A 24,767-nucleotide genomic window follows, 5' to 3' on the forward strand; every position below is an offset into this window, starting at 1 on the left:
GCCCGAAACCGGAAGTGACGTCATTTTGCGGAAATGTAGTTTTTTTTACCATCAGGGCCTCATGAGCTTATACTTGTGTTTTTAAAAGTTATGTTTGACTTCATGACTTTCTGTGTCGTTTCTGGGATGCTTAGGACTCATATTGCACTGCTGGAAATAGTTTATTGTGATGCATATGCTGTTATTTTGCAAATTTGCACTATAATATATTTTTTCGTTTTTCCTGTAGTATATGAAAATTGGTGTATCTCAAAAATAAAACTATGAAAACACTCAAAATAAATTTCCTGTGGTAGGAAACTATTTTGTGCAACTTTTTTGTATTTACAGTTTTGAGCGATAAGCCTCTTAAATTTCTCTAACTAGAAATATATGTTAAAAAAACAAAAACGATTTAAAAAGTTTTTGTGGTTTATTGCACTTTTTTGCAATTTATGTAATTATTATGCACTTAATGCAGACATATTATTAAAATTTGGGCTATAATGGTTGTATTGATGTATAGCAACTTGAAATGCTCCAAAAAATGGCTCCACAGCATGTAAAAATATAATATAAGCTCTGGCGGACTTAGTTCTATGGTAGGTCTTAAAGGGTTAATAATGTGACTGGAAAAAGGTGTTGGACTTCAAATATGTCCATTTCTTTCACACTTCACCTTTAAAAGTGAAGCCTTGTGGTTCCTGGAAGGAAAAACACGACATTTTCAAGTCTTTGTCCTGTTTTTATGATAAATGTACGACTTTAATGTGAAACATTCAGAGTTTTTTCTCTTGTTGTGTTTGTTTGAAGCTGCTTCCTGTTGGCTTCAGCTGTTTGGAGTTTCCATTTTCTAAACTTCTACATTCTGAACCTTCTTCAGCTCTGAACAGATGATGAAACACTGAATGATTTCAAGCTCACACTTTGTCTAATAAACTTACATCTTTCATTCTTTATGCAGATTGAGGGGCTGTGGTTTGTCAGAGATCAGCTGTGATTATCTGGCAGCAGCAGTGAAGTCCAACCCCTCCCATCTGAGAGAGCTGGACCTGAGCTGCAACAACAAGCTGCAGGATTCAGGAGTGAAGCATCTGTGTGGTTTCCTGGAGAGTCCAGGATGTGGACTTGAAACTCTGAGGTCAGTCAGCATGTTTTAGTTGTGCTGAGATGAATATGATGTGAAAGTTGTGCTGACACTAAACTGCAGACATCAGGCTGATATTATACTGATCCACACTGAGGATCTTCATGGTAAAGTCTGTTTTCTTCTTCTCTGGTTTAGTCCATTGACTGCAGCAGAACAATGTTCACATTTCAAACAGTGAGACTCAACGTATGGCCCGCGGCCCACACGCGGCCTGCCCACCTTTCCTGATTCAGAGAGAGGGGACCCTGATTAACTGTGTAGTGTTCTTCCTCACAGTTCTAAGTATCAGACACAACAATGAATAATCCACAGCTGACTGTCTTTAGCAGGTCAAAGGTCACGGCACACAGCAGACAGTGGGAAATATTATAACTCTGATCATTTATCAGCACATATCCATATGTATAAAAACAAAGCTGACACTGTGAGACTTGATCAGAGGTGTGATCATCACAGCAGAGGCCTTTGTGTCAAAGTCACTGAGGATCAAACAGAAACACATGAAGCAGATTTTCCTGTTCTGGCTTTTTATAGCAGATAACCTTCAAAATATTCTGCAGTCCATCAAAAACTGAAGCAAACCATGAATCAACATGTGAACATGACCTGATGCTGCTGAAGTGAAGCAAAGTTACAGAGGTTTGATTACAGACACAGCTGAGAGTTTGTAATCTGTCATCATTTTAAAAGGTTTACATTTCTTCAGTATTGAACAGCAGAAATGAGGCTTTGTTTTCGGAGGCCGACAGCAGTGAACACAACAGCAGACTGGTGCGTAATAAGCAGTGAATAATGCAGGAAACAGATTTTTGAAGGTAAACTGTTCTTGAAGTACACTGAGAGAGAGAGAGCTGTGCAGGAAGTAAACGTCAAAGTCAGAGAGAATTCATGACGATGTTCATCAAACATAAAGCGTAGTTTGGATCTTCTTCTGCTGCTGGTTCAGTCAGTTTTGGTTGGAGACAGATGAAACCTCCAGCTTCAGGATCTGTGAGCTGTCCACTTTCAGCCCCGACGGCGTGTCCGTGTACGTGCCGTCGAGTGAACGATCCACGCTCTGTGTTTCCATCTTTGTGTGTTTAGCTGCTCTCATTTACTGTTTTATCTGTTTGCTTGTTGTTGAAATACTTTTGGGAGCTTTAACCTGAGATTCTGGCAAAATACATTCATATTAAAAATCGATTCAGGATTGAATGAATCAACATCGCTTTATTCAAATTCAAACCATTTAAATAGGAAAATCCATTTTTTTACAGCCGCCTCTAATGCTGGGTAATGTCAGCTGGTCCATGTGCAGCTGGCTGTGAGGCTCAGGGAGCGTCTGCAAAGTGCAACACTGAAAGAACATCATCCATAAATATTGAGTAATAACTGGACTCTCATACAGCGAGACTCAAATGCCTTTAAACATCAGCTTATCCTGCTGATCCAAGTCCAACACTGAGTTTGTAAAAACATGTTTGTCAATCATTTTGTTTGGTTTCTGAGGAAAATGATTCAATAACTTGCTGCTAATACACAACATTTCATCATATTTCCTCATAACCCTCTTTTGTCTGACCATTTGATCCCATTTGAATTTGCAATAAAGGATCCACAGAGTTTGGTGACAATAATGACAGTAGATGTTTGTGTGAAAGTGCTGGAAGCAAATGAGTGTGTGATGTTCTTTCAGTGTTGCACTTTGTAGACGCTCCCTGAGCACTGGTCTCACAGTCAGCTGCACATAGAGACCAGTGTTGTTAGTCCAGGTCAGAAGATGACTTGTTGGAATGAAAATGAGCTTGTAGTTTGTCTGCTTTAATAATGTGACTGGAAAAAGGTGTTGGACTTCAAATATGTCCATTTCTTTCACACTTCACCTTTAAAACTGAAGCCTTGTGGTTCCTGGAAGGAAAAACACGACTTTTTCAAGTCTTTGTCCTGTTTTTATGATAAATGTACGACTTTAATGTGAAACATTCAGAGTTTTTTCTCTTGTTGTGTTTGTTTGAAGCTGCTTCCTGTTGGCTTCAGCTGTTTGGAGTTTCCATTTTCTAAACTTCTACATTCTGAACCTTCTTCAGCTCTGAACAGATGATGAAACACTGAATGATTTCAAGCTCACACTTTGTCTAATAAACTTACATCTTTCATTCTTTATACAGATTGATGGACTGTGGTTTGTCAGAGATCAGCTGTGATTATCTGGCAGCAGCAGTGAAGTCCAACCCCTCCCATCTGAGAGAGCTGGACCTGAGCTGCAACAACAAGCTGCAGGATTCAGGAGTGAAGCATCTGTGTGGTTTCCTGGAGAGTCCAGGATGTGGACTTGAAACTCTGAGGTCAGTCAGCATGTTTTAGTTGTGCTGAGATGAATATGATGTGAAAGTTGTGCTGACACTAAACTGCAGACATCAGGCTGATATTATACTGATCCACACTGAGGATCTTCATGGTAAAGTCTGTTTTCTTCTTCTCTGGTTTAGTCCATTGACTGCAGCAGAACAATGTTCACATTTCAAACAGTGAGACTCAACGTATGGCCCGCGGCCCACACGCGGCCTGCCCACCTTTCCTGATTCAGAGAGAGGGGACCCTGATTAACTGTGTAGTGTTCTTCCTCACAGTTCTAAGTATCAGACACAACAATGAATAATCCACAGCTGACTGTCTTTAGCAGGTCAAAGGTCACGGCACACAGCAGACAGTGGGAAATATTATAACTCTGATCATTTATCAGCACATATCCATATGTATAAAAACAAAGCTGACACTGTGAGACTTGATCAGAGGTGTGATCATCACAGCAGAGGCCTTTGTGTCAAAGTCACTGAGGATCAAACAGAAACACATGAAGCAGATTTTCCTGTTCTGGCTTTTTATAGCAGATAACCTTCAAAATATTCTGCAGTCCATCAAAAACTGAAGCAAACCATGAATCAACATGTGAACATGACCTGATGCTGCTGAAGTGAAGCAAAGTTACAGAGGTTTGATTACAGACACAGCTGAGAGTTTGTAATCTGTCATCATTTTAAAAGGTTTACATTTCTTCAGTATTGAACAGCAGAAATGAGGCTTTGTTTTGGGAGGCCGACAGCAGTGAACACAACAGCAGACTGGTGCGTAATAAGCAGTGAATAATGCAGGAAACAGATTTTTGAAGGTAAACTGTTCTTGAAGTACACTGAGAGAGAGAGAGCTGTGCAGGAAGTAAACGTCAAAGTCAGAGAGAATTCATGACGATGTTCATCAAACATAAAGCGTAGTTTGGATCTTCTTTTGCAGCTGGTTCAGTCAGTTTTGGTTGGAGACAGATGAAACCTGCAGCTTCAGGATCTGTGAGCTGTCCACTTTCAGCCCCGACGGCGTGTCCGTGTACGTGCCGTCGAGTGAACGATCCACGCTCTGTGTTTCCATCTTTGTGTGTTTAGCTGCTCTCATTTACTGTTTTATCTGTTTGCTTGTTGTTGAAATACTTTTGGGAGCTTTAACCTGAGATTCTGGCAAAATACATTTATATTAAAAATCGATTCAGGATTGAATGAATCAACATCGCTTTATTCAAATTAAAACCATTTAAATAGGAAAATCCATTTTTTTACAGCCGCCTCTAATGCTGGGTAATGTCAGCTGGTCCCTGGGCAGCTGGCTGTGAGGCTCAGGGAGCGTCTACAAAGTGCAACACTGAAAGAACATCATCAGAATCAGAATCAGAATACTTTATTGATCCCTGGGGGAAATTATTTTTTGTTACAGTGCTCCATTTTAAACCAACATTAAGACAAGACAGACAATACGCTAACTAAGAATAGTACAATATATACATACATACATACATAAGTCACTTATAAATAAATATTTGGAAAAGAAACATGTGTAGTTGTAGCAGCAAACAGTGTGTTAAGTGGATGCGTTGTACAGGGAGATGGCCACAGGCAGGAATGATTTCCTGTGTCGTTCAGTGGTGCTTTTCGGTAATCTCAGTCTCTCACTGAACGAGCTCCTGTGACTGACCAACATGTCATGGAGTGGGTGGGAGGTGTTATCCAACATTGTCTTTATCTTGGACAGCATCCGCCTCTCCGACACCACCTTGAGGGAGTCCAGCTCCATCCCCACAACATTGCTGGCCTTACGGATCAGTTTATTAAGTCTGTTGGCATCTGTGACCCTCAGCCTGCTCCCCCAGCATGCAACAGCATAGAGGATCGCACTGGCCACCACAGACTCATAGAAAATCCTCAGCATTTTCTGGCAGATGTTGAAGGACCTCAGTCGCCTCAAAAAATAGAGACGACTCTGGCCCTTCCTGTAAAGTGCTGTGGTGTTTTTAGCCCAGTCCAGTTTATTGTCAATGTGTACTCCAAGGTATTTATAGTCCTCCACAATGTCAACACTGACCCCCTGGATTGAAACAGGGGTCAAGTGTTTCCTGGTCTTCCTGAAGTCCACGATCAGTTCCTTGGTCTTTGCCACGTTGAGCTGCAGATGATTCTGCTCACACCACGTGACAAAGGAGTCGACCACAGCCCAGTACTCTGTCTCATCATCCCTGCTGATGCATCCAACCACCGCAGAGTCATCAGAAAACTTCTGAAGATGGCAGGTCTCTGTGCAGTGGCTGAAGTCTGTGGTGTAGAGGGTGAAGAGGAAGGGGGAGAGGACAGTCCCCTGTGGTGCCCCTGTGTTGCTAATCACCTTGTCAGACACACACTGTGGGAGACGTACATATTGTGGTCTTCCTGTCAGGTAATCAACAATCCAGGACACCAGCGAGCCGGCCGGCATCAGGGCGATCAGCTGATCTCTGGAGTAAACAGTCCGTGCGTGTAGGAGATGTGCCGCGGTCCCGTTCCATGATAAAAGTAACAGTTCCACGGCCACCAGAAGAACAAAAACTCTCTCAATCCACATGATTGAGTAAGAGATAGAAAACGGAGGAAAATACAAGTCAGAAAAAAAAAGAATACGTCAGAAAAAAGAGCTAAACTAAGAGAAAAGCAGGAGCGACTGTAACAGGCTGCACGCTGGTTGGCGCATGCACACTTAATCATCCATAAATATTGAGTAATAACTGGACTCTCATACAGCGAGACTCAAATGCCTTTAAACATCAGCTTATCCTGCTGATCCAAGTCCAACACTGAGTTTGTAAAAACATGTTTGTCAATCATTTTGTTTGGTTTCTGAGGAAAATGATTCAATAACTTGCTGCTAATACACAACATTTCATCATATTTCCTCATAACCCTCTTTTGTCTGACCATTTGATCCCATTTGAATTTGCAATAAAGGATCCACAGAGTTTGGTGACAATAATGACAGTAGATGTTTGTGTGAAAGTGCTGGAAGCAAATGAGTGTGTGATGTTCTTTCAGTGTTGCACTTTGTAGACGCTCCCTGAGCACTGGTCTCACAGCCAGCTGCACATAGAGACCAGTGTTGTTAGTCCAGGTCAGAAGATGACTTGTTGGAATGAAAATGAGCTTGTAGTTTGTCTGCTTTAATAATGTGACTGGAAAAAGGTGTTGGACTTCAAATATGTCCATTTCTTTCACACTTCACCTTTAAAAGTGAAGCCTTGTGGTTCCTGGAAGGAAAAACACGACTTTTTCAAGTCTTTGTCCTGTTTTTATGATAAATGTACGACTTTAATGTGAAACATTCAGAGTTTTTTCTCTTGTTGTGTTTGTTTGAAGCTGCTTCCTGTTGGCTTCAGCTGTTTGGAGTTTCCATTTTCTAAACTTCTACATTCTGAACCTTCTTCAGCTCTGAACAGATGATGAAACACTGAATGATTTCAAGCTCACACTTTGTCTAATAAACTTACATCTTTCATTCTTTACACAGATTGTTGGACTGTGGTTTGTCAGAGATCAGCTGTGATTATCTGGCAGCAGCACTGAAGTCCAACCCCTCCCATCTGAGACAGCTGGACCTGAGCTACAACAAGCTGCAGGATTCAGGAGTGAAGCATCTGTGTGGTTTCCTGGAGAGTCCAGGATGTGGACTTGAAACTCTGAGGTCAGTCAGCATGTTTTAGTTGTGCTGAGATGAAGTGAGATGATGTGAAACTCTCCAACTCTTCATTCCACCTTAAAGTCTGTCTGACACTGAAATCCAAAGCAAAATGTGCGTTTGCTTTACAGACAGCAGTCCAACACAAACATACACACATCATCCAAAACACAGTCCAACATCCAAATCTCCTCCACTGCCAGCATGATGCATAAAGTTAATCAATGATATCAAAGCTGGAATCAAATGAGTCCAAGTCTTCTGCTGATTCAGCATCACATTCATCTTTGCTCCTTGTCCTGCATCCCCACCATGGACTTCATTCCTTTCCAAGCCAGCCTTGAGTGTCCTTTATTTAGCTCATCCTCTGCTTTACTTTTACATCTGATTTTAGCTGCTTTATCTGTCTTTCAACAAGTTTCTGTGCCTCAATCTTTTTCTTCTCTCCCTCATAACAAGACAGCTTCTTCTGGCTGAGAACATGTTGGAGTGATTTACTAATCCAGGGCTGCTTATTGGGGAAAATACTTCCTGTTTCCAAAGTAATCCCCATTTTTCCCAGAAAGAAATGTAAGTAGAAATCAATGATCTAAGTGAGAACATGAGCCTTTAAAAAGTCCCAGCGGGTGCAGTCAAAGCAGTCCCTCAGTCCCAGTATAGAGTCTTTGGTCCAGACTGGAACAACTGTGTGCCCAGTTTGAGCTCTCTTCAGTCCTGTGACCTGACAGACCCAGAGGGGCCATCACATCACATTTAGAAGCTCCCCTAATGGAGCCACAACACATGTCCAACACTTAGTCTGTCTTGTTGGACCAACTGGAAGAAATGATTCAAGGACTTAGTCACAGAACAGAGATTCAAATCTCCAAAATCCAACTGGCTGCATCAGGACATATAGTCTGAAACTCTGCACAGTTTCCTGTTTGAAGCTGCTTCCTGTTGGCTTCAGCTGTTTGGAGTTTCCATTTTCTAAACTTCTACATTCTGAACCTTCTTCAGCTCTGAACAGATGATGAAACACTGAATGATTTCAAGCTCACACTTTGTCTAATAAACTTACATCTTTCATTCTTTATACAGATTGAGGGACTGTGGTTTGTCAGAGATCAGCTGTGATTATCTGGCAGCAGCACTGAAGTCCAACCCCTCCCATCTGAGACAGCTGGACCTGTGGGAAAACAACCTGAAGTATCCAGATGTGAAGCAGCTGTCTGATCTTCAGCAGAGTCCAGACTACAGACTGGAGACTCTGGTGTAAGTAGAGTGATGGAGTGAGTGGGTGGTGCTGTCAGCAGTATTGTACTAAACACAGTCAGTATGAAACAAAGATCCAGTGTTTCCTGTAAAGCTGCAGCTTCTCAGTGAAGCTGTGAGAGGAGAATGGTGACAGGCTTCAGGATTGGACACAAACACTTCCTGTTTCTGACCTTTATGGTCACCATAGTAACGGCTGACACGCTCTGATCAAACACTTTCAACAGCCAATCAGCTCTCTGTACAAAGCAGCACGCAGACCAATGACTGCATTCATTTCCAAGTTTAAAGCAGTGAAGAACACAGTCTGTAGGTGAGGAAGAATTTAGTGAGAGCAGATGTTTGGATGGAATTCCTCCAGTTAACAGCTGGAACCGTCCATCTGGATTGTTGGGCTTGTTGTTGGGGTTCCTACAGAGCTCAGAGTGGACACACCAAGGTTCTTCTAATGAATGAAAGTCCAAACTCAAACTAGGAGGGAAAAACATTTTCAGCAACTTCAATAAAAATCCAAAGATTAGAAAAAGTGAAGCAACAATGAGTCCTAGTACAGTCCCAGCACTGAAGTCCCTGCTGCTCTTTATACTGGATGTGCTGCATCACTGACTGACAGCTGATGAAGAGTCTCTGGAAACACTCGTTTATCTCCTCTGCTCTTCCTTCTTCTCTCTGCAGGTGGAGCTGATGATGGTAAACAGGGCGGTGTGTGTGCTGAGAGAGGAGGAGCTGTGTCCTGATGATCCAGAGAGGTTGAAGCAGCAGCAGCTTGTGTGTAGAGACGCTCTGACTGGGCCATGTTACTGGGAGGTGGAGAGGAGAGCTTCATCCAGCAGTGACTGACAGAGGAATGAGAAGAAGTGCAGATGACTGTCAGTGCTGCAGAGTGAACTGCTCTGAGAACAGCTCCACTGTCAGACACAATGTAGAGTCCAGCATCATCCCTGTGTGTCCCTCTGGATCTGACAGAGGATCATCAGTGTATCTGGACTGCTCTGCTGCTGCTCTGTCCTTCTACAGTCTCTGCACAGTCTCTGTCTGACTCTGGCTTCAGAACCTCCTGGATCAAACTCACCTGGAAAGACTTTCAAACATCACTCAATAGATTTGAATACAGAATATATTTGATATATACTGTAGATGTACTGTAGAGTTGCAGTTTGTCACTTGTAAATACAGTCTGTGAGCAGCTGTGAGCTGAAAGATCTTTCTAGAAACACGAAATGTTTTAAGATAAGATAACCTTTATTAGTCCCACACGTGGGAAATTTGTTTTGTTTTTTCACTCTTCTGTTGCTTTTTCATATATTTCCACAACATTAATATTGATCCCACCTGTCTCACCTGTTTCATGCTTTTATACATAATAACAGGACACGTGTGATCTGAGCGCTGCTGTGGTTGCTGTGCTGCACGTCTTCATTTAGATAACAGAGACATCTAGTGGTTCAGAGGGAGAACTGCAGGAGGTGGAGCTGTGTTTTAGCATGGAAAACTTTTTATCTTTTAGGCGCAGATACAAATATGACAAGTATCAGTGTGAGATACAAAAGGTCACATCAGTCAGCAGAGAGAACAGTGCTCACACAGCAATGTAAGAATAGAAACATAACAGTGAATCTGGACATGTATACAGATGGAAGCAAACAAACAGGATGTAACACTACATTAAAGCCACAAATGGGAAGAAAACAAAGCCAAAGGAAAATATATTTTATCTCAGGAATCCAAATCAGATGCTTTAGAGCAGGGGTCGGCAACCCTGGGCACGCGTGTCACAGCTGGCACGTGAAGGGTTAGCTGATGGCACGACCATAGCTGGACTGGCCATCGGGCATACTGATGGTGATTTTTTATTTTTATGGGCCGATGATGTTTTTTTATTTTCTTGTAATGGTATAAACAATGAAAGGTGGTGGATTGGCCGGATGCTGATCGATGTGTAAAAATAAGTCAGTTGTTTGGTGGTGGCTATGGCGGAGCTTCCACAGAGGCAGCAGGTGGATGAGGGAAGGTGAGGCAGGAGGAGCAGAGACCTGAGGTGAACTTAACTTCAGGTAAGTTATGACCTGCAATCTATCTGGGTCAGATAAACCAAGTTTAGGTGGAGTAATAGTACATTTTTCCAAATATACTTCAAGGAAAATTTGTCTCCTGAATTATTTAAATTAGACTTTGAGAAGGGTCTTATCTGAAAGTGTTTGAAGAGCACTATTTGCACTGTGCTGTTTGAAAAGCACTATTTAAAATGGAAGTACACACTCTAACGTGATAAGGACTTTACTGGACTTACCTTGATTTTCAGGTAGGGTGCAAGCTATCTGCATTCGCTCCAGCACAACTGCCTCTGTAGTGGTTGACACCTCACTGACCTCTCCAAAATCAAGGTAGTGTTCTGCAAACTGTGAGATTGATCATAATTAGAATGTAAAGTCTTAATTAGGTAAAGGATAGGATAATTATAATCCACAAAGCTTCAGCCTATTCCTTTTTCAGTTACTGTTACTGTACTTCTATGTAAAATGATAACTTGTGTTTTTGTTGTTGACCGAAATAAATTTCACTTCACTTAAATTCACTTAAAGTCTTAATTATAGCTAACAAGAAATGGAATCATTTGAATAAGGGTTACCTTTAACATTAAAACTCCCCAACTGCTGGAATCCTGTTGCTTGTTGTGTTGCATAGTCTGTAACTGCCACTCCATGGTGTCTTCATGCCCTCTCATCCTCAGAAAATTCCTAGTTGAACAAAAATGTTTGTAATGAAACAAGAAATGTTTTATCTAAGAATAATACCTCAGTAATAATGCATACCTCCAGTTGAGCAGAATTTTCCTGTCATAGACACCTTCATTCCCCATGGGGTCTATGAGCAGTATTTTCTGTGCAGAAATGTTGACAATCTGAAGAAAAAGTTAATAAATTAAAAAATTACAATAGTTTGTGCCACTGAAAACGTATTTTAAAAAAAACACTTTGTGCAAGAAACTGCTTCACAACAAATTATGCAAATTAATAATTATATGAACACATACCACAAGAATCCAGTGCGTACCAAAGTTCACAGGGCACAGCCACGTCTTCAACTGGGAACTTCATCTGTGGGATTGGAAGTGCAGAGTAATTTGGATTTACTTAGGTACCATGCGTCTTAGGGTGTTTTCAAATATAGTCTTCTTTAAAGGAACCGAACTCTTTCCTCAGCAACGAAAGGAGTCAACTGTTTGGACCACTTTTGAACTTTCAACATACCTTGTTGAGGCATCTGAACTGCCCAGAAAACAACGAGCTTGCAACTACTGAACAGAGCAGGTGTGCAGCATTCTGCACAAGTATACAAAAATGTTAGAGAACAGTAAATACGTTTTTTTATATATCAAAATTAGTAGGCAAAGGACATTTCTTACTTTCCTTTCGTCTCTCGATGACACGGTGCGGGTATGCATCAATGACCTGTTTTGAAAAATAGTTTATACAACAACAGCAACAATTTTTGAAGTAACTGCTTGAGTGCTGTACACAAAAACATCTAAAGGAATATAATTGCTGATAAAGGTTCTTTCTGCATATACTGAAACTGGATATTATGATGTCACAGATGTCACAACATCTGTGTTGTGGTTGATAATATTTTTTCCTGTTGAAGTGAATGGGTGAAACCTTAGAGTTTTGCAATATAAACCCCCTGACCTACCCGCACATTTTAAACTATTAATGGTCTCTGCACTGCAAATGCTTCAGAAGGAGCAGAACCTCGAAATCAGAATCAATAATGATAAGTTCTCTTACCTCATCAGAAACCACCGTGACCCCTGCAGTGTTCGAAAAGAGGAATCAAATAACTTTTATGTTCCAACAACTGACTCCAGGCGCCCAGTATCCTTTGCACGCCATAGCCTCTTTACTAAAAGAAAAATATGATAAGTTAGCTCAGGCATGCATGAGATTTTTAGTGGATAAGCTGGGTAAAGGCCAACGGGCCACAACAGGAAAAAAGTCAATACAATAGGCATGCATTTACACGCAGAGAAATAGGAAAGGTACAGCGGGTGGGCAAAATAGAAAATTACTAACAGGCAGATCCATTTCCAGACTTCCACAAGCTCAGTGCACGTTGCATGTTTCTTTATATCCTATATGAGTTGAAGACTGCAAATTGCAAACAAAGTCATGCAACAGTCAATCAAGTTGCAACGCCAAACTGGCAACAAATGACCAATGGGTCAAAAAGAGTTGTTCACTATGCCACCTTCCTTTTCTAAGCTTTGTTTCCGGGAGGGAAGTTCTTGTTCATGTGTTTCTGGTCCTGGAACACAATTAAACTCCTTGTGGGAACAACAACTTTTGTCAGCCGTTTTGGGTGCATAATGAATAACAGAGGGTCTGGTATCCTCTGGACTTTGCTGGCACTGAGGGTTAGCAGTAGGATGGCAGGGGGGCATCTTCAGGTCTGTGCTGCTGTTCACTGTCTGACTGCGAGTTGGGTATTTTTCATTGTCACTGATATTTACATGGTGGCTTCTTCTGTACAGCTTGATATGGTCAATGCTGTAGTGATTTCTTAAAGTTGCTCCTTCCATGTTTTTTTTTTTAATCTCACACATTTGCCAGCGATGTCTTGAATGGTGTAGGGTCCTGTAAAAATCTGGATCAAGTCTTCCTCCCTTCCTTCCACGTTTCATGTTCAAAAGAAGAACTTCATCTCCAACGCTGTACACAAGGTTTCTGTACTTCTGGACTTGTCTAGCATAGGCTTCCTTTTCTAAGTCTTGGGACTTAGCCATATTTTCCTCTACAGTTTTTTTTAACTTGCTCTTGTGCGTCTCTTGTAGAAGATACAAAGTCACCGTAACTCGACTCCTCAGGGAGAATGATGGAGGACAGCTAAAATTTTCACATTTTAAATCACAATTAAAATCATAATGGCAAATAATGCATTTGAAACATGAACTGAAAATCCGAACTATAATAACTCATGTTTAAAAGTAAATATACTATTATAAAGCTTTGATCACAGAAAGCCACAAAGACAGACTCCTATCATTTTTGTATAGTCACGTTTTACTCTTGATACACTTCCATAGGTGAACACATACTGAAAGGTCTCCTCAACATTTATTACTTTACATAAAGATACAAACATAAAGTAGTAACTAGTCACTTACTTTATCTTTAAAATGTGTCTTGCGTATAGAAGTTAAGCAGAGAAGATTAAAGCTGCAGCTAATATCAGTATGCACACTTTCCAATTAAGATTACATTTAATTCATGCATTATCACAGTTTTTGCATAAATAGAATTCCTTAATAACACTTACTGGGACTTCAACAGGAAGAATACGTAGCTCAGGTGGCAGAGCAGGTCAGCCACTAATCAGAAGGTCGGTGGTTTGATCCCAGGCTGCCTCCTGGCTGCATGCCAAATGTCCTTGGGCAAGATACTAACGCCGTGTCTGCCTACTGGTGGTGGTCAGAGGGCACGGTGGCGCCACTGTCCGGCAGCCTCGCCTCTGTCAGTGCGCCCCAGGGCAGCTGTGGCTACAATGTAGCTTGCCTTTGCCAGTGTGTGAATGTGTGTGTGAATGGGTGGATGACTGAATGTAGTGTAAAGCGCTTTGGGGTCCTTAGGGACTAATAAAGCGCTATACAAATGCAGGCCATTTACCATTTACCAATTCTCTCCCATACATTAAACGGAATGGTGTGTATTTGGTTGTGGTGTGGACCTTGGACCTCAAAGAAAACAGTGTAGCATCCAGATACACATCCCAGTCATTCTGTTGACTGTTGACTAATTTTCTCAGGGCTCTACATGTGGACATTAAAAAAAAAAACCACAATAGTGACAGTGTCTTAAAAGCATCCATCGTAGTGTGAATGCGAGTGAATGTTAGAAGCACTAAAAACCTTAGAGAAAGTGCTTGTGTGAATGGGTTCGATTGGGTGAATGCACAAGTTGTACAAAGTGCTTTGAGTGCTCAATGAGAGTAGAAAAGCACTATATAAGAACCAGTCCATTTACCATCTGAGCCTTCGTAGAATGTAAAGCTGGCTCAGACCCTTTTTGTAGGCAGCGTCCATGTTGGCAGACCACTCCAACTTGTGATCCAGATGAACTCCCAGATACTTAAAGGATGTGACTATTTCAACATCATTCCCACCAGTGCAGACAGAGGAGGGATCTGTTTCTGCCAAAGTCCACCACCAGCACATTTGGTTTGGCCACATTCAGTTTCAGGTGATTCTCCTCACACCACCTCATGAACCGACCAATCACTCCTCTGTATTCCTCTTCACTTCCCATTCCCTCTTTAATCCAGGATCTCAACCAGTTTGTTATGTTCTCATATTTTTAGGTTCTGGTGCCTTCAGGACTGCTTCAACTTTGTCCTCGGTTTTGTGGAGCCCATGTCTGTCGATCTTGTGTCCACAATACTCAATGGCATCCTTGAAGAACTCACATTTGTTTTTGTTTGCTCTCAATCGATGTTTTTCTAGCCTGGCCAGGGGTCCGTTCTTCGTACCTCGCTAAGTAAGTTAGCTGGATTTGATTGTTGACGATTTCGCGTGATCTTGGATTGTTCGGTTCTCCGAAGCTCATCCGGGACTTGCTGTCATAGCAACAGATCCGTAAGCGTAAACCTGCTTGGGAGCAGGCTTACTTTATGTAAACAGGATTAGATCGTGGCCACTCAGGTATGTCCGCTTCATTTATACGAAAGCAACAGCGATATTGTACCACTGTTTTTCCATAAATAAATATTATCAATGTAACTAAAGTTAATGCAGTATTTGATCCTTGTATTGATGTCACACAGATACATACAGGTCATTTCCTAAAAAAAGGGAAATGTACTATTAATCATTCTATTTCATGTATTTGATTATTTCAGATGTAATTCATATTTCAGAGTAGTAATAGTAAATTACTTCATGTAATCAAGATGAGAGACCACGGCTATAAAAGCGAAGGTGGATTTGGGAAGCCTGTCGCAGCCATGTCCTGTCCGTATACGCGAGCCACCCATTGCGGAAGGTGCAAGATTGATAAGGAGAGTTTTCAGAATTCAGCGTATATTGCGGGATAGACAGGATCCTTTAGCTCAGCGCGACAGTGTGCTCATAGAGAGATATCTATTTTCCCGTGAGGCTATTATTTACTTAACCAACTTGTTGACGAGGGGGTGCAGGACCACCACCTGTCTTTTTTTGCTCTGCACTTTTCTTGGTTGCTGTTATAAACAAACAGATTATTTCAGGGTCTCTTTTCAAGAGACTAAAAGCAATATAAGTGATAAATATTACCATTCTGTAGAATATTCTTATATTTCACTTTTACTTGTTCCCATGTTCTTGTGGGTCCTGTTGTGGCTCTAATGTGAAAGAGGATATAATGTAATATAATATGATATAATATAATATGATATAATGTAATATAATATAATAAATCTACCCTACCGCCTACTGGTGTTGGCCAGAGGGGCCGATGGCGCGATATGGCAGCCTGGCTTCTGTCAGTCTGCCCCAGGGCAGCTGTGGCTACAACCGTAGCTGCTTCCACCAGTGTGTGAATGTGAGAGTGAATGAATAGTGGCATTGTAAAGCGCTTTGGGTGCCTTGAAAAGCGCTATATAAACCCAATCCATTATTATTATTATTATTATTAAATTACTTACGAGTTTAATTTGTCAGCAACTTTTGTCTGCCAGCCCTTTCTCCTTGCTTTTGCAACCTTTGCAGTGTTCCCTTGCGTTTTAATTAAACTCTGAAACTCCTGAAATCCCTCAATCAAGAGTTCTTGCTCTGCTGCCGAAAAATACCGAGCGCGCTCCTTCGACATTTTCGTCGACCAATCAAAGGGTTGCCGATCAATGTTTCTACTATCGATGCGTAGCCCCTGTTAAGCCACCCAGTGATCTCACATTACTTCATCCAGCTATACTAATCGTCAACAACAGGTGTGTTCGGAGAACCGGAATAGCGAGCTCAAAGTTGGCGCGATGATTTGATCTTGGATGTAGTAAGCGAGGTACGAAGAACGGACCCCTGGACTGCTGTTAGGTTAGCCAGATGATTCTCCTCACACCACCTCATGAACCGACCAATCACTCCTCTGTATTCCTCTTCACTTCCCATTCCCTCTTTAATCCAGGATCTCAACCAGTTTGTTATGTTCTCGCATTTTTAGGTTCTGGTGCCTTCAGGACTGCTTCAACTTTGTCCTCGGTTTTGTGGAGCCCATGTCTGTCGATCTTGTGTCCACAATACTCAATGGCATCCTTGAAGAACTCACATTTGTTTTTGTTTGCTCTCAATCCATATTTTTCTAGCCTGGCCAGGACTGCTGTTAGGTTGGCCAGGTGAGTCTCCTCATCAACACCAGTGACAATTATGTCATCCAGAAAACACTGTGTTCCTGGAATGCCTTGTAGGACCTGATCCATGGCATGTTGCCATACTGCTGGGACACTGGCGATACCAAATACCAGTCTGTTGTACTGATATAGGCCTTTGTGAGTGTTTATCTCCAGATATTTCCTGGATGTCTCTTCTACTTCCAACTGGAGATAAGCCTGGGCAAGGTCAATTTTTGAAAAGTGTTTGCCACCTCCGACTGCTGTGAATATGATTTCTATCTGTGGAAGTGGGTACTGATCTACACGGAGAACTGGGTTCACTGAAACCTTAAAATCACCACAGATCTGCACTCTGTCACTTGCTTTCTTGCTTACTGACGCTATTGGTGTGGCCCAATCTGACCATTCCACCTTGGTGAGTATTCCTTCCTCTTCCAAGCGTTGGAGCTCTGCTTCGACTTTGGGGCGTAAAGCATAAGGTACAGGACATGACTTGTGTAATCTTGGTTTTGCATTGTCCTCCAGTATGATCTGTGCTTTCATATTTTTCAGGGTGTTGATTCCATCTTTGATCACCTGGGCATGGTTATTAAGTATCTGTTTCAGTCTTTCATCCACAGAATGTGCACTCAGGCCTCGTTCCAGTCTCATTGACTTTATTTCTTTCCAGTTGAGGTGGATGTGTTTCAACCAGTCACGCCCAAATAATGGCACACCTCCATTTTTTCAGAACATAAAGTTCCAGGTCTTTCTTCATGCAGCTTTCCTTCTCTTTTCCACATTTAGTTTTTCTTTTGTTAGCCAGAAAATATTGTTCAGCTCTCTCCACATATGTTGTTCAATCCTCTGTGCCATTATCAAAAACGTCCATTTGTCCAACGCCACCTGACATTTTCTCAGTATTTCATAAGTATCCTTAACTTAATAGAACTGATGTTACTCACGACCTCTCTGCAGCGCACTAGCCAGGCGAGTGAGTTAGCATCCACACGGATGATTAGTTGTTTTTGCCGTAACCTTTTCCGTGTCTTTTGGCCACTTTCACAAGGATTTCTCCCTCCTGTCGTCCAGTGCACATCGGAGATCCGTTTTAATCCTCATCACCAGTTTGTTATGTTCTCTCTTATAACTTAACTGGTAAAGTAACAACACCTGTTTGGTTGTTAGTAACTTACTTTATTAACCATGTTGTGGAAAGGCACAGGCATATCAATGCGCACAAACACCACACTTTACACAGAAAGTAGTACCACAAAAATATAAACTGATTTTACTAAATACATAACAGTTTATTTATAAGGAGGTCAAAGTCAACAGCTTTCAGGCCATTTTTAGTGTATTGGATCAAATGTTTCTTTTTCATGTAGTGAGGTTTATTTCTCCAGATAAAATTAAAGTTTATTTGATTAATAGCTCTTGTTCATTTATCTGGAATGACATTAGTGTGCGTTGGATTGATACATCTTGGTAAACTTTCCATTTCTGTTATATAAATTCTCCCTAAATTGATAAATTGCTCTAAAGCTGTCATGTTGTGATGTGTGCAGGCAGGCAGAAGTGGTGGATCCAAAATGCAGAACTCTTGGAGACGGGATTAAAACTGAAAACGCAGCTTTATTGCTGGACAAACTCTTCATAAAATAAAACTCACAAAAAGCAATGCAAAAACAAGACGCTGAGGACCAGACATAACAAACACACAGCAAGTTGAGGGGACGACACGACAGAGAGCACAGGAAAACACAGGGCCTATATACACAGGGAAGTAATCAGGGAAAGAAACAGGAGGGAGACACAGCTGGGAGGGTTTGGGCTAAAGACACGGGGAGCAAAGCTAGACACACTGACATGACACAACGCTTCACAATAAAACAGGAAACAAGAAACAGACGCAGACTTGACACTGAACCTATACTAAACACGAGACACAACCTAAGAAGTAATCCCTCACTAAGAATAACAGAAACATAGAATACCAATAAACCAAGCATAACAAAAGCATCGGGATACAAACCATAATACAATGTGAGCAGGGCAGACAGAACAATTGACGGAAAAAGTGTGGACTTTATATCAGTTTTTAAATTGTGTTGATGGGCCACGTAAAACCAGAGTTATGATAAAAATATCTGCAATGTTTGGTTTTCTTCCTGAATACTATCGTTGTTTATATTTACTGCGGGAAACGGTAAAAACGGCATTTTATAGGGAAACACTCGCTCGAAAACACTCTCCGCCTGTGAGCAAAAACAAAACCACAAGTCCCCACCCTTTCCTATTGGTGGAAAAATGTACCATGTCGACCAATCAAAACATGGCATTAGTTGTTGAGGGAGGGGGTAAATTTTAGGAGTGAAAAACAATGAGGTGCGTCAGAACAATGAGGCGACTGCTGAATGTTACAGGTGTTACAGCAGTGATACATCTCCTGTTGTCAGGCCTGCAGGTATCAGGCTGTTGTTCTCCTTTATCTCATAGTGGACAGAAATTCCTTTTTTGCAGTGGCACAAATAATTTGTGTGGCATCAAATTTGATGCAGAACAGTTGATTGTTAAATTGAGTTAGGGCACTAGAAATCGGGCCACCGTCTGGGACGGATACTGGTTAATTGATCGCAAAAAAGTTGGACTTTATCCGCTGGGCAGTTAATATTAAATTTGTCAAAATTGTGTAGGTGCTAAGCTGTCAGGCCTGAGTGTGCTTGTGGTTCCTGGTCCTAAATCTAGTCGTCCAAAAGTTCTAAATGACTTCAGGCCTGCTGCCCTCACCTCAGTCTTTGAAAAAATCATCAGAAATGTGATTATGGAAGACACTGAACTTCAGCTTGATTCAATGCAGATTGCACATAAGCCCAATAGAGGAGTGGAGGACGCGCTTTTGATTCTACTTCACCTGATTGTCAAACATTTAGAGAGTAAAGGACTTCAGTTCATCGATTTCTCTGCTGCTTTCAATAACACAGCCCCAGATTTGAATCAAAAGACTTTTAGAACAGTTTGAAATCCGGACAAACCTGAGCAAGTGCAGTCATATAAATATCTTGGGGCCATTGAGTCTGTTTTATCATGCAATGATGCAGGACAAAGTCTTATAAAAGCAGCTTTGTCCCTGCTGCCGTCACTAAACTTAATAACTAATAACTGTTTTCCTGATTTGATTCATCTCGTGTAATTTCCAAATATGTGTCTGTCAGGTTTAAATCGATGTGTGTGTTTGTGAAGGGATGACAAATGCTATTATTTTTCTGTAAAGCAAATTTACCTAAAAGTAAAGTAACCTTGATATGTCAGGATGTAGATGTCCCACCCAAAAATGTCATCCAGCCCTGAAACATCGGTACTGTTCAAGGCAGCATTGCTGTCCACACGTCCATCAGAGTGTTAGAGGTGGCTGTCACGGATGCTGCAGTCTGCTCTCTGTTTCCATGAAACAACCACACTTGAAATGATCATTAAAGCTACCTGTACTAAAGGAAGCTGAGAACATGGCAGACGTGGGACTGACTATGGCTGTGTCCCAATTCAGGGTCTGCACGCTTGAAGTATGCGCACTACGCGTACTACGTACGGTGCGTACTATAAGTACGAGAAGTGCGGAAGTGAGAGGCTTGTGAAATGGGACGGTATACGCTTCGTCGCGCTGTTCAGGTTGCCTAACAACCATGATACTAACTGCGAGACACGTTACATACAGCTTTGTTTGACAGAAATGAAGGAGAAAAATGTTTTGTTGGTCATTCATTTTTGTCATGACATCACTTTGATTAGTTGAGTATCTGAGGCTGAGACCACAGGACTGTAAAACATGATTGTTGGGCTTCATTTCTGTGCTGAACAGTCATTTAAGATTAGTTAGTAAATAACAATCAGCTAATGTTGTTCATGAGACTAAAGTCATCTCACTGTGGTAATGTAAATATAATATGGCCAATATTATAGTATTGTCAGATTATTATGATATTAGAGATGGCACGATACCACTTTTTTATGTCCGATACCGATACCGATATCATAAATTTGGATATCTGCCGATACCGATATGAATCCGATATAGTGTTTTTTAATCAACAAAACTGTTTTTTAAAATATCTTGCTGCATTTTGCAAGTCTGCAAGTTCATACTCAAGTTTAAAACAACAACTACACTAAAGCTATTCTGTTATACCTGTATACAAAAAAAATATTTCATAGTTCAGCAATACTGATCAATCTAATAAACTTAAACCTACACCATCCTCCCTATTCTGGTATTTTAAAGAGTACTTAGCGTAAATATTAAGCAACCTAACTAATAGGGTTCCAACTCCCAGCAACAACAAAAATAAATAAATAAAAAATAGGGAACCACCCCTCACGCTCCACCTCATGATGCTTAATCGACGTAATCAACCTTAATTTGATGCAGTGTGAAAAAAAATGCACAGAAATCAATTATTTTTCAAGAAATATTAAATAGATTCAACATCTTTCTTCAACAAAATTGCAGACTGCACAGATGGTACCTTCCCAAAGGAAAAAGTACTATAGCTTACTAGGGTATATATATTAGACTTAATAGTTACTATATACAGTAATTGACTTCTATTCATTTTACATCAAATTAAAACTTTGTGTGTCAGATAATTATTTATTAAAAGCTAGACATTTTAAATGAGAATAAGAAAGAAAAGTATGTCTTTGTGCCCCCTTTTCCCAGTTAATGCCCTATCGGCCCCCCTGGCTAAACTTTGCTAGATCCGCCCCTGCACAGTTACCAGCGTCAGCTACGTAGAAAACGATCCTGGTGTAGAAAGTAATATTAAATAAATTCTAACAACAGCTTATCAAGCTTAAACGTGCTGCTGTTGTTCAGCCGCTGGTTTCCTCTTTCTGTTGCAAAGTGGGCCAAAAACAAAGACGGACTCGCGACAGAAAAGCCGATCAGCTGATCATTTAAGCAGTTTCACGATTGAAGTAGCAGCCGGAGAGCGAGAGGCAGTCGTTCGTTAAGCTTAACGCAGGAATGCTTTACAAACATTCAGAGATGGACTTACACACTTGCTTTACTTCTCTCGGGGATAACTTTGTCGGAGATGAAATGCCAGGTTGCTAGCGAAGCTCCAAATGCTATCCAGACCACAGGTCCCGCATGCCACAGCCGCTCTATCACGTGATGCATACTGCTCCGACATGCTAACGTTCTGAGGTGAGTTACGGCGTGTTGCAAGTTTTGTGAGGTGCTTTCGTGATATTTAATGGATCGGATTACATTTTTTATTTTTCTCCGATATCCGATCCAGTAATTTAGGTCAGTATCGGACCGATACCGATACGTAATATCGGATCGGTCCATCTCTAATATATATATCCAGTCCAGTCCGAACGACATTGGAATGTCGTTCAGACTGGAGAAGTGTAGTCGGATGGTAACAAAGAGAGGGAAGGTAGTCAGAACTGAGGGGATTGAACTACCAGAAGGCAACATTGCAGACATAGAGGACAGTTACAAGTACCTGGGGATCCTGCAGGCAAATGGGAACCATGAAGAGGCCGCTAGAAAAGCTGCAACTACCAAGTACCTGCAGAGGGTCAGGCAAGTCCTGAGGAGTCAGCTGAATGGTAAGAACAAGATCCGGGCCATCAACACGTACGCCCTGCCCGTGATCAGGTACCCTGCTGGGGTAATAGGCTGGCCAAGGGAGGAGATAGAAGCCACTGACATAAAGACAAGAAAGCTCCTTACCATGCATGGAGGGTTTCACCCCAAGTCCAGCACCCTGAGGCTGTACGCTAAGCGGAAGGAAGGGGGCCGGGGACTGGTGAGTGTCAGCACCACAGTCCAGGATGAGACAACAAACATCCAAGAATACATTGGGAAGATGGCCCCAACTGACCGAGTGCTCAGTGAATACCTCAGGCAGCAGAAACCCAAGAAAGAGGAGGGAGACGAGGAACCATCATGGAAGGACAGGCCCCTGCACGGTATGTACCACCGGCAGATAGAGGAGGTGGCTGATATCCAGAAATCCTACCAGTGGCTGGACAAAGCTGGACTGAAAGACAGCACAGAGGCACTAATCATGGCAGCACAAGAACAAGACCCTCAAGCTCCCAGGCCTCTGGTAGAGGACCCGAGCTTGAAGCCCGAGCTTGAAGGATAAACCGCCCGCAGGGGTGTGCTGGGTGTTGTTTATATGTTTATATATATATATATATATATTGTTCTGTATCACTAAAATATTATTCCCAGTAAGTTGTTAGTTATGTGTTTTTAGCGCCTTCTGTGGTCGCTTCAAGTAATGCACCGTAGAAATGGTTTGTTTTGAAACAACTTTATTGAACAGGAAGTCGGCTCAAGGAAAGCAAGCGAGCAAAAGGAAGAGAGACACATCGGCACACGGCTTATGGTGTCCTGTCGGAAACTTACTGTCTACATCTTTGGTTTATGGTTGTATCGCCGGTATGTATTTAAAGTTAAATTACAACTTGTTTTGTATATTATGTTGCCCGCTAGCGCAGTATTTGACCGTAAAGCTAGTCTCGGTGCTAAGCTAGCTATCCGCGATGTCGGAGGTCGTCTGAGATAGCTTCAGTAGTTGTTTAAAAGTTTATATAATTAGACGTATGCCGTGTGGTAGTATTGCGGTGTATAAATGTATGTTATGCTACGCTTATGTATGTCATGACTGTATTTTTTGTCTTGTTTTTAGTTTTACCCTTTTGAATGTCAGTAAACCTGTTGACAACGCCCATCGGTCTTCAGAGTGGTGATATGAGAAAGGTGTTCACGCCCTTGCATCAGACATGCACCCGTAACGGCACAGTAAAACGGCGATACAACCACACGAACCAAGATAATGCAGTCATCGCACGCTAGAGTGAAGCTGACCACTACTACGCCTTGGAGCAACACGGCATACAGCAGTGAGCCAGCAGTCGTCTAATCAACTCCAACATGTCCAGCAAGGCGTCATCCCTCAAGATCCGGTCCGAAGCTTCGTGTGCCTCCTCTACAGGTTCTGCAGCAGCCAAAGCCAGAGCAAAAGCTGAGGCAGCCAAGGCACGTCTCAGCTTCGCAGCCAAAGAAATGGATTTGAAGGTAGAAAAAGCACAAATAGAAGTAGCAAAAGCTAAAGTCGAGGCATCCATCGAATATTTACAGCATGAAAAAGATGTAGCCTCAGCCATTGCGGAAGCAGAGTCATTAGAAGCAGCTGCTGCCACACAGACAGAAACGCGCAGCAACATCTGTCCCTCAGTAACAGCAGAACGAACTAAACAGTATGTCATTGGCCAATCTACATTTGTGAGAAAAGAAAATGATGCTGCTCTTCAACAATCACAAAATGAAAATGTAACACAAAGTAAACCAGAGCTCATCTGTGATCAGCCACCAAGCCCTAAAAAAGAAAATGACCCACAAAAAATTCCAATTGGTCTAACAGATGATCCTGACTGTTGCCAAAAAACTCCAGTCATTTCCCCTTCTCCCCATGCTAATAAAAAGTACAGTACCAATTGGTCAAATCAGGTGTCAGCATCTAGCTTCCATGATGCTAGGCCTTTATACAAAGAGCCCAGAGAATCAAATGTGAGTGACTTCATCAGATACTTTGCTCGTCGTGAAATAGTGGCAACAGGGCTGCTCCAGTTTAATGACAAGCCCCAAAACTTCAGAGCTTGGAAACGCTCATTTGAAAATGCTATAAGCGGGTTATATCTAACGGCAAGTGAAGAAATGGACTTGATGTTAAAATGGCTTGGCAAGGAATCGGCTGAACATGCAGAACAACTCAGAGCCATACACATCAACAACCCAGTCAATGGCCTCAACATGATATGGGACAGACTTGAACAATGTTATGGCTCAGCTGAAGTGATCGAGGATGCACTGTTTAAAAGAATTGATGCATTCCCAAAAATCTCATCCAAAGACTTTGCAAAACTGAGAAAATTTAGTGACCTGCTCATGGAAGTGCAGTGTGCTAAAGCTGAAGGAGACCTCCCTGGTCTCACGTTCCTAGATACAGCAAGAGGAGTAAATCCA

At 41.7% G+C, this 24,767-nt stretch overlaps 1 protein-coding gene across 1 annotated transcript in view; it reads left to right on the top strand.

Moving 5' to 3' along the window:
* LOC146712518 (NACHT, LRR and PYD domains-containing protein 12-like) overlaps nucleotides 1–11,046 on the top strand; it is a gene marked incomplete at its 5' end in the record, with an annotated part of 129,070 nt that extends 118,024 nt beyond the window's left edge. The window contains 5 exons of the mRNA XM_085436617.1: nucleotides 944–1,120; nucleotides 3,277–3,453; nucleotides 6,965–7,138; nucleotides 8,213–8,386; nucleotides 9,062–11,046. Coding sequence (XP_085292743.1) covers nucleotides 944–1,120; nucleotides 3,277–3,453; nucleotides 6,965–7,138; nucleotides 8,213–8,386; nucleotides 9,062–9,071 — 712 coding nt within the window. The remainder of the gene's footprint in view (nucleotides 1–943; nucleotides 1,121–3,276; nucleotides 3,454–6,964; nucleotides 7,139–8,212; nucleotides 8,387–9,061) is intronic.
* Between the last annotated feature and the right edge of the window lie 13,721 nt (nucleotides 11,047–24,767).

The sequence above is a fragment of the Copadichromis virginalis genome, linkage group LG3 (assembly GCF_057382275.1).
Source record: "Copadichromis virginalis isolate Kocher_CV1m ecotype Utaka linkage group LG3, C_Virginalis_male_GT1.1, whole genome shotgun sequence".
Lineage (NCBI taxonomy): Eukaryota > Metazoa > Chordata > Actinopteri > Cichliformes > Cichlidae > Copadichromis > Copadichromis virginalis.